The following is an 8,875-nucleotide window of genomic DNA, read 5'->3' as shown; positions in this document are numbered from 1 at the left end:
TTTTTTTTTTTTTTTTTTTTGGGTACGGGGAATCGAACTCGGGTCCTTGCGCTTGCAAGGCAGGCCACCGAACCGCTGAGCTAAATCCCCAGCCCCTTGTTTTTACTCTTCTTAATCTACCTTCCCCACAGCCTACTTGGGAGCTGTGGCCCCCCATCTCTGGTCGCACTCCTGGCCGCCCCTTTCCTCGGCTTTGGACTGGGCAGAAGTGCGCAGGCGCGTTGGAACAAAATTAAATGGGCGGGAGGACTGGGCGCCATGTTGGTAGAAGGCAGCGACTGCGGCTTCTTTGCGTCATCAGTCTGCGCGCTGGTCGGGCGCTGGATGGTTCGGATCACTTCTGAAGTAGTGACCACTGCGCGACCTGTGGAGGCTTGATGGGGGAGACGGCTGTGGCCATGAGCCCTTGTCCCTTGCGCGAGGACAGCTTCACGCGCTTCTCCTCGCAGAGCAATGTGTACGGGCTGGCCGGCGGCGCCGACGGGCGTGGGGAGCTGCTGGCCGCCACCCTTAAAGGCAAAGTGCTCGGCTTCCGCTACCAAGACCTCCGGCAGAAAATCCGGCCGGTGGCCAAGGAGCTGCAGTTCAACTACATCCCCGGTGCGTGGCGCCATGGAGCCAGGGTGGGGGTGGATCATGGAATGAGGTGTCTAGAAGGCCCACGAGGCAGTGTGGGAACCTGATCACCATGATGGGAGTTTGGGATCAAGACACTGAATAGAGTCAAAGCTGACAGCCACTGGGGTCGGGGACAGGAATGATAGAGGCCTGAAAGTGTTTAGGGTTCAATATTCCTCAAGCATAGAGATAAGTGTCGGGAGTGGTGGTGCACACCTGGGATGCTGAGGCATGAGGATCGCAAGTTTGAGGCCATCATGGGCAACCTAGCAGCCTAACAACACCCCCCTCAAGACAAAAAAAGGTTTGGGGATGTAGTTCAGTGTGAAGGCCCTGGGTTCAATCACCAGTACATTTGGGGGGGGGGTCCTGGTAGCTATTGGTCACAGGTGACGGTGATGGTGATCACTGATCAGAGGTACCAGAGGCCCTAAAACGTGAATTTTGAATTGTCCCCTGCCAGTGGATGCAGAAATTGTTTCCATCGACACCTTCAACAAGTCACCCCCCAAGCGGGGCCTGGTAGTGGGGATCACATTCATCAAGGTACTGAGAACACCTTCTGTTCAGCCATGCCCTCCTCCCTACATGCGGGGTGAGTCCTGCCAGGCTGCCCCAGGACCCTGCTGCTGCTGTCCCTAAGGCCACTGTCTTCCCGCAGGATTCGGGGGACAAGGGCAGCCCGTTCCTTAACATTTACTGTGACTATGAGCCCGGCTCTGAGTACAACCTGGACTCCATTGCCCGTGAGTGTGACCTTGGGCTGGAGGGCGGGGGCGGGGCCTGGCAGGTGCCAGTGGCCCATCCACCTGTGTCACCCTGCAGAGAGCTGCCTGAACCTGGAGCTGCAGTTCACGCCTTTCCAGCTGTGCCATGCAGAGTGAGTGTCCCTGGCACCCTGGTTTTCAGACCCCTTCTTACACTGGGAGTCTGTTTCCCATCTGGAAAATAAGGGGTCTCATCTCACTAGACTGGGGGATTGAAAACTAGGATGGCTGGAGTGGCTGGGGGTGGACAGGAAAGAAGGAAGCTCCCAGTGCAGCAGCACAGGGAGCACTGAAGCAAACAGGAGACACACCTGCCCATAGACAGCCAGGTTCTGGAGACAGTTTTCTGTGTAGTTCAGGCTGGGCTTGAACTCACTGTGTAACCCAGGCTGACCTCGAACTCATGGTGATCCTCAGCCTCCTGAGTTCGGGGAATATAGGTGTGTGCCACTGTGCCTGGGCTCTGTTGTTCCTTTTTAAAGCATTGTGTCTTTGAAGTGAGCGAGGACCAGACAGCCAGGGCACCACCGTCTTGTCATCTCCAAATCAGATAACTTGAGAGTTCATTGAACACCTGTATGCTAGTTGATTCTGACATTCCCAGATGTAGAGATGCGGAGTTCCTTTCTTTCTTTCTTTTTTGTTTGTTGGGGGGGTGTTGTTGTTTTGTTTTTGTTTTGTGTTTTTTGAGGCAGAGTCTTGCTAAGTAGTTCCAGGCCTCAAACTAGCAGCAATCCTGCCCCAGCCTCCTAAGTGCTGGGATTACAGGTATGCACCACCACACTCAGCTGCTGAGTTTTGTAGTTATAAGCTCTGACACTACAAGATATGAGCGTTCTATAATTCTATAGAAGCCACTGTCTCCTGAGAGTCTATATAAAGTCCTGACATTCTCATACTGCAAAGACATAGAGTAAGAAACATCTAGAACCTTGAAGTTCTAGAATCTCAAAGTATGTGGCTTTCATTCCAGGGCTTGTCTTACACTGATGGTCTGGCAGAACAAAGTTTGCAAACTTGGCGGGGATGGCCACAAAATCTTTCTTTCTTTTTCCTTTCTTTCTTTTTTTAGTGTTTCACCCATTTTATTTCTTTGTCACAAAATCTTTCTATAAAGGCCCAGATAATAAATATTATTAAATATTAGGCTTTAGGAGCCAGGCAGCCTCTACCACACTTACTTAACTCTGCCATTGTAGCAAGAAATCAGCCACTGACACTGTAAGTGCTTGTGTTCCAGTAAACTTTATTTACAAGGAGCTGGGGTGTAGCTCAGTGGTAGACTGCTTGCTTACCATGTGAAAGGCCCTGGCTTCAATCCCCACCACTTAAGAAAAACAGGGCTAGGGATTTAGCTAAGTGGCACCGTGCCTGCCTTGCAAGAACAAGGTCCTGAGTTTGATCCCTGGTACAAAAATTTTTTTTTATTTACAAAAATGGGCAGTGAAGCCAGGCGTAGCAGTATACACCTATAAGCCCAACACTGTGGGAGGCTGAGGTAGAAAGCTTACAAGTTCAAGTCCAGCCTGGGCAGTTTAGGGATTAGCGAGACCCTGTCTGAAAAAAAAAAAAAAATTACAAAAGGGCTGGGGGTGTGGCTCAATGCAGAGACCCTGGTTTCAATTCCCAGTACCAAAAGAAAAAAAGGAAGGGAAGGAGGGAGGCAGGCAGGCAGACAGCTGGATTGGGCTGCAGGTCCTAGACCACCAACCTGTGGTCTAGCAGTTAGAGTCCTAAAAGTGGAGCTTCTGATGCACTAATGTCCCGGGTGCTGGGATTGGGGTGTTCCACCTTCCCGAGTCACGTATGACCATGATGGCCATTTCCAGAAGTTCCAGTCTTTCAAAGGGGACGAAACAGAACTTGCAGAATGCTGGGCCCTGGATGAATGAGGTCCTCGCATGCTGAGGTTTACCAGGAGGGTCGAGCATGCTGAGTTTCTATGGCGCCGATGGGGGAGGCTCCACAAGTCTGAAGGCTCCCACCAGTTGCATTTCGGGGAGCCAGGATCCTGAGGAGCCAAGTCTGAGATTCTCCCTGGATCTGGTGTCAGAATCCCGGAGTGCTGGGGTTCTTGTGGGCAAGGGTTTTTGCAGAAATTTCTAAAACTCATGGACCTAGCCACCCTCCGGCTACTCTACATCCTGGAGGTTTCTGCTTTCAGGGTCCAGGTTGGGGATCAGCTGGAGACCGTGTTTCTCCTGAGCGGGAATGACCCGGCCATACATCTCTACAAGGAGGTGAGGTGTGGACACAGCCCGGCCAGAGGTCACTGGGGAGTAGCGCTCGGGCGCGGGCCTGAGACTGGCAGCTGACTCCAGGGGCTCGGGGCGGGTTTCGTTGCCCAGAACGAGGGGCTGCATCAGTTTGAGGAACAGCCTGTGGAAAACCTCTTCCCAGAGCTCACAAACCTGAGCAGCAGGTAGGAGGCCCTCAAAGAGGCCAGGGGACTGGGCTGCGACCTCGGAGACATCAGGGTAGGGGCAGATGCTCCTGAGAAAGCCAAGGGGCAGGGCTGAGACCCGGTGAGGGCCTCTGTCCTTCCCTCTGTCTGTCCATCTGCCTGCCCACCAGCGCCCTCTGGCTGGACATCCACAACCTCCCCGGCACATCACGCCGCCTCTCAGCCCTGGGCTGTCAGAGTGGCTATGTCCGAGTCGCCCACGTGGACCAGCAGCGCCGAGGTGAGGGCCAGGCCTGGAGCGGGGGCAGGAAGCTGGGGCTGGGAGCCGGCCTGGCCCTGAGTCCTGGCTCTATGTAGAGGTTCTGCAGACGTGGACGGTCCTACAGGACGGCCCCATCTCCCGCGTGATCGTGTTCAACCTCGCAGCCCCTGAGCGTGAGTCCTGGGCCCCAGAGTTGCACTTCCGCCTTCCCGTTGTGGTCTGGCCTTCGCTCCCCACAGTGACTTTCTCTGCTCCCCTGTGGCCTCTTCATCCCCGTGGGCTGACTGACCACTGCCCAGCACTCGTTCCCCGGGGACTGCTGCTTCCTGTGCCTGTGGCCTTGATCTGATCTCTCTTCCCTAACTACACTCCGTCTTCTGTCCCTTGGGCTGCTCTTTCCTCTTACTTCCCCCCTGGGGTTTTTTCCCCAACCCTCATACTGCAGTCTAGGCTTGGCTTTTCAGCTCTGGCCTCCCCTCACACTTCCCAAACTGTGGTCTAACACCTGTCACGCCTTCTCCCGTGGTCTAACCTCTGCGTGCACAACCTCAAACCTTTTCCCTGAGGTGTGGCCTGCGTTCCTCCCACGAGTGGGGAGGCGGGGATGAGGAGGAGCCTGGAACGCGTCCCCTCAGGCCCACGCCCTCCCCACTCGCATCTCGTCCGCAGAGGCTGAGGCCGGGCCGCGGCGAGAGGAGTACAGCGTGCTCGTGGCCAGCATGGTGGAGCCGGCCGTGGTGTACCGGTGAGGGACTGGGCCGAGGCTGGTGACTGCACCGCGCGCTGTTAACCCGGTGGTTCCGGTCAGGAATTCCCCCCGGGTGAGGGGGTTCAGAAGTGGGCAGGTAAAGACGTTTGTGACCCCAGCAGGGGCCACAGATACTTCAGTCTGGATTTCGGGAAGGCCCAGACTTGGAGCGTCAGCCACTCCCCACAGTATAAATGCTCCCAGCCCGGTGGATTTCAAGCCACTACACGATGCCCATCAGAGAATGTCCCCGCCGCTCTCGTGAGCTGGCACCAGCCACTCTGGTGACAGGAGAGACATCCGAGCTGGGGCCGAGCTCTCTGTGTCCAGGTTGGGGACAAGGGGATTCCCTGAGGGGAACAGTGTGAGTGACAGGGCTGCCCCTTTGCTGGGACCATGAGTCTGTCCGTATTGGAAGCGAGGGAGCCCAGGCTGCAGGAGGAACGATGCACATCGCCCTGCAGCCTGACCTCAGTCTGCCCATGGCACTGGGAGCCCTCAGGGACCTGCTGAACCGGGGCCTTGAGGACCAGCTTCTCCTACCTGGCAGTGACCAGTTTGACAGCGTCCTCTGTGGCCTGGTCACCGATGTGGACTTGGATGGACGGCCGGAAGTCCTGGTGGCCACTTATGGACAGGTGCGCTGCACAGGAGGCGGCCTCCATACCCACCTATGTCCCTGTGCTGCCCCCATCAGCTACATGACCTTGAACCTTCGCCCCTGCAGGAGCTGCTCTGCTACAAGTACTGCAGCCCAGAGTCGGGGCACCCGGAGGCCAAGCATGGCTTCCGCCTACTGTGGCAGCGGAGCTTTTCGAGCCCCCTGCTGGCCATGGCACACTTGGACCTGACCGGAGATGGGCTACAGGAGCTGGCCGTGGTCTCCCTGAAGGGGGTGCACATCCTGCAGGTACCCAGGGATCCCAGGCAGCCCGGTGCCCCCTGCTCCGGTGGGGTCTGGGGAGGAAGCAAGGGAGCCAGGCCCAGAGATGGGCAGAGGGGTCCCGGCAGAGGCCGCTCCTAGCTCCCAGGATGGGTGGGGCACCCGCTTAGTGAAGGAGATTTCGATGCCACTTCTGCTACCCCAGGTCCCCCTTCAGTCCCCAGCATCCCACTTACTCTCGTCTCGGACTTGTGAGCCTCCTGCCTCAGCCTCCCACGTAGCTAGGTTGCAGACACGCGCTGCTGTGCTGAGCTTACACCATACTTCTTACCTTCCCCTTGAAGTCTGCCCTTCAGCCCCTCCTCAGTCAGTTTGCATCTTTCCGCTGAGTCCAACCTGGGGCCCTTCTCCTTTGATCTCACCTCTAAAATTCCTGTTAAGGTCCCTGTACTTTGACATCTGAGCCTCCCCCAGCAGACTGAGGACTGTGACCCCATTCACACGGCCCAGGCCCAGCCTCCACCCTCCAGTGCAGCCTCACCTGTTTGAGTGGTTGCATCCTCATTCCCTCTGACCCGACTCCAGGATCCTTTCTGCCGTGGTCTAACCTGGGATCTTTTCCTGGGGCTTCACCTTTGCTGCCACACCCTCGGCTGTGCTTGGGCCTTTCCCTGTGCTCTCATCCTAGGAGAAGCGTATTGATGAGGCCTCGGGAAAAGAGAAAGGTTAGACCCCAGAGGAAAGGTCTGAGGCTGGACCACAATCTAAAGCAAGTGGGATAAACCCTAGTGGAGAGGTCTGAGGTTAGACCTAACAGAAGCGTACAGTTTAAACCTCAGTGGGAAAGACTGAGCTCCTCCCACTGTGATCTGTCAGGCTGTCCGTCCTTACAGCCGTCTGTCTCGAGCCATTTCACCCTCATGTCCTTTCTGTCCAGTGAGCTCTAACCTCAGAGCTTCCCGCTGGGGTCTGACTCTGTCCCTCAGGCTTTGATCTGTCCCTTCTCTGCCCTGTTGACCTGTGCTCTGCTGCTCTGGCCTCACTTCAGTCCGCATCCCGGCCCCAGGGCCTGTCCTCACCCTCTGGGTGGGAACCTCACTCCCTTGCTGTGCAATCTCTACCCTCCCGCTGACACCCAACCTCAGTCCTTTGCCTGTGCTGTGTCCCTCCCAACAAGCTCTGTCCAGGCCTTTGCCCAGGGTGCAGCCTTCACCCAGTCTCAGGGACCCTCTCTGAGGTACTCACTGTTCTCTGCTCTCTGTCCTCCAACGTCGGCAGAGCTCCTGGCTTGGGGTGTCCAGCTGCAGGCAGGTCTGCTTGCCCTGTACCCCTCGCCCTGTCTCACCTGGCTCCTCCTCCTCTTGTTCCCCACAGCACAGCCTGATCCAAGCCTCTCAGCTGGTCCTGACCCGGCTTCAGCGCGAAGTGGAGCAGAAGAGACAGAAGGCACAGGGGCCTGGGGGCAGGGTGGGTCAGGGACCTGCTGAGACCACAGCCTCCTGAGCCCCAGGCTTCACAGGCCTGGGTCATCCACGGGGCCTAACCTGCAGCTGTTGGTGGGGATCAGTGTCCCCAAGGAGGGGGTGCTCCCCTCAGATCTAACCCACTGCCCTCTGTGTCCGTGCCCCTAATTCCAAGCGGGATGTCCTGCCCAGCCCCTCCATCCCCATGATTACTGGCTGGATGATAACTTGTGTCCACGGGACAAATTGTCCACAGCTGTTTCCATTCTTTTGTTCGCAAGCACTTGTTGAGCACCTGCGCTGTGGCAGGTTCTATGTTGGATGCTAGAGTCACCCAGAAGAGGGAGGGAGGAGGGTTTGAGGGAACCCCAGAGCAGGAGAGGTGAGATCCCGCAGCAGACCTCAGTGGGAGCCGCGGTGAGGCTGCTGTGCGTATGGACGTGGGAAGGAAGCTCTCGGGCACCCCGACGCGTGAGCTGGGGGCTGGTCCCAGAGGAGAGAGCTCAGATGGACAAGTTAGACCCCTGCAGGGACCACTGAGAACGGACCTGAGGGAGAGTCTGAGGTTGGATCTAAATGTAGACCCCAGCAGGGTGGTCCGGTAGGACCCAGGATGTGCCATGCAGGGAGGGAAGGCTGAGCTTAGACCTCATCCTAAAAGCCCAGGGCAGCAGGGAGCCAGGGGCTGGACCAGGCTGATTTCCCAGCTTGCCACAGGAACCTTCCGCTCCTGCGGTCCCTTCTCTGGAACCAGAGGGACTCAGGCCTGCATCTCAGGGACCAGCAGAAGGCGGGAGTGACACAAGTCCTGTCCTCCCCCACCACAAGCCAGGAATAGAATCCGGGTCAGCAGGGTTGGGGAGCAGTTCCTGAGCGGGATCCAGCCTGGGGGCAGGGCGTGGGTGGGACACCTGCTTCCTGGGAGGCAGGGCTGGGGGCCCGGGGTCATCTGGCCACGCCTCACCTCCCGCCCTGGAAGTCTGACCGCCCGCACCGCACCAAGGGTGAACCCCCCGCCTCCCCTTCTCGCCCAGGGTTTCAGCGAGCCAGAAGCCTCCCAGCTCTTGGCCAGGCCCAGTCGTGGGAAGTGGAGGGAGCTGAATCTTCTCCCTCCTGGCAGCGGGCCCGAGGATGCCCGGCCAGGAACGGCAGTGGGCACGGGCACCGGCTGGCATGAGCCGGGTCTCCTGCCTGTGGAGACGGAGTGCTGCTGGAGACCAGCTTGGCGTTCCTGCACCCGTCCTGGGTGGGCGCGGGGATCTGGCGAGGGTCCTGACAGGTCTACCGTGTGCCCCGCGCTGTCTGTGCACTTCGGGCTCTGGGCGGTGTGTCCAGGAGCCCCTGCCACCTGCCCGGGCCTTTACAGTTTGCTTTCTGACGTCTGTCCTGTCTCAGCCTGCAGCAGTGTGGTGGCTCAGGGTACAGGGGCTTGAGCCACCCGCCACCGTGCCTGTCTCCCCACCTGTAAAGCGGAGTTAGTGACCCAGGGTTGGGGTGAGGGTTGTGTGGGCTTGTTAAAGATGTCCCGCGGGGCGGCGCCGGCCGGGGAGAGGGCTGTGCGGCTGGCAGCTGTTCTTCGCGGGCTCGGGGGAGCAGGCACTGAGTGTGAACTTGGATCTGACTCCGGCCCGACCTTCCCCCCTCCTCCGCGAGCCCGAACTATTTGTGGCGGTGTCTGCATCTTGTGGCCCTTGTATGGGTCGGAGACTTGGCCGCGGGGGGGTGTGGGG

At 58.1% G+C, this 8,875-nt stretch overlaps 1 protein-coding gene across 2 annotated transcripts; it reads left to right on the top strand.

Annotated features, from left to right (window-relative positions):
- Positions 1–287: 287 nt before the first annotated feature.
- Positions 288–7,391, top strand: Kptn (kaptin, actin binding protein). 2 transcript variants are annotated; one of them, XM_010640829.2, is made up of 12 exons: positions 288–600; positions 1,082–1,164; positions 1,280–1,364; positions 1,444–1,498; positions 3,550–3,625; positions 3,734–3,807; positions 3,960–4,069; positions 4,147–4,224; positions 4,721–4,796; positions 5,350–5,437; positions 5,527–5,709; positions 7,057–7,391. In XM_010640829.2, the coding sequence occupies exons 1-12, from the start codon at positions 378–380 to the stop codon at positions 7,183–7,185; spliced, it is 1,260 nt and encodes a 419-aa protein (XP_010639131.1). In that variant the 5' UTR covers positions 288–377; the 3' UTR covers positions 7,186–7,391. The 2 variants fall into 2 exon arrangements, with proteins under 2 accessions (XP_010639131.1, XP_010639130.1); XM_010640828.3 differs by having other exon boundaries at positions 5,302–5,437.
- The last annotated feature ends 1,484 nt before the right edge of the window (positions 7,392–8,875 follow it).

Source organism: Fukomys damarensis, unplaced genomic scaffold (assembly GCF_012274545.1).
Source record: "Fukomys damarensis isolate Sample0158 unplaced genomic scaffold, DMR_v1.0_HiC HiC_scaffold_19, whole genome shotgun sequence".
Lineage (NCBI taxonomy): Eukaryota > Metazoa > Chordata > Mammalia > Rodentia > Bathyergidae > Fukomys > Fukomys damarensis.
The sequence above is the reverse complement of the archived record's forward strand: the minus strand, read 5'-3'. Positions and strand labels throughout refer to the sequence as shown.

What these genes read in the sequence shown, in the direction of transcription:
- Kptn (XM_010640828.3), top strand. Translation starts at nt 378, where the DNA reads ATGGGGGAGACGGCTGTGGCCATGAGCCCTTGTCCCTTGCGCGAGGAC. An exon ending in GCAGTTCAACTACATCCCCG is followed by an intron (nt 601 to 1,081) that starts GTGCGTGGCGCC and finishes GTCCCCTGCCAG; the next exon opens with TGGATGCAGAAATTGTTTCC. An exon ending in CTCACAAACCTGAGCAGCAG is followed by an intron (nt 3,808 to 3,959) that starts GTAGGAGGCCCT and finishes CCTGCCCACCAG; the next exon opens with CGCCCTCTGGCTGGACATCC.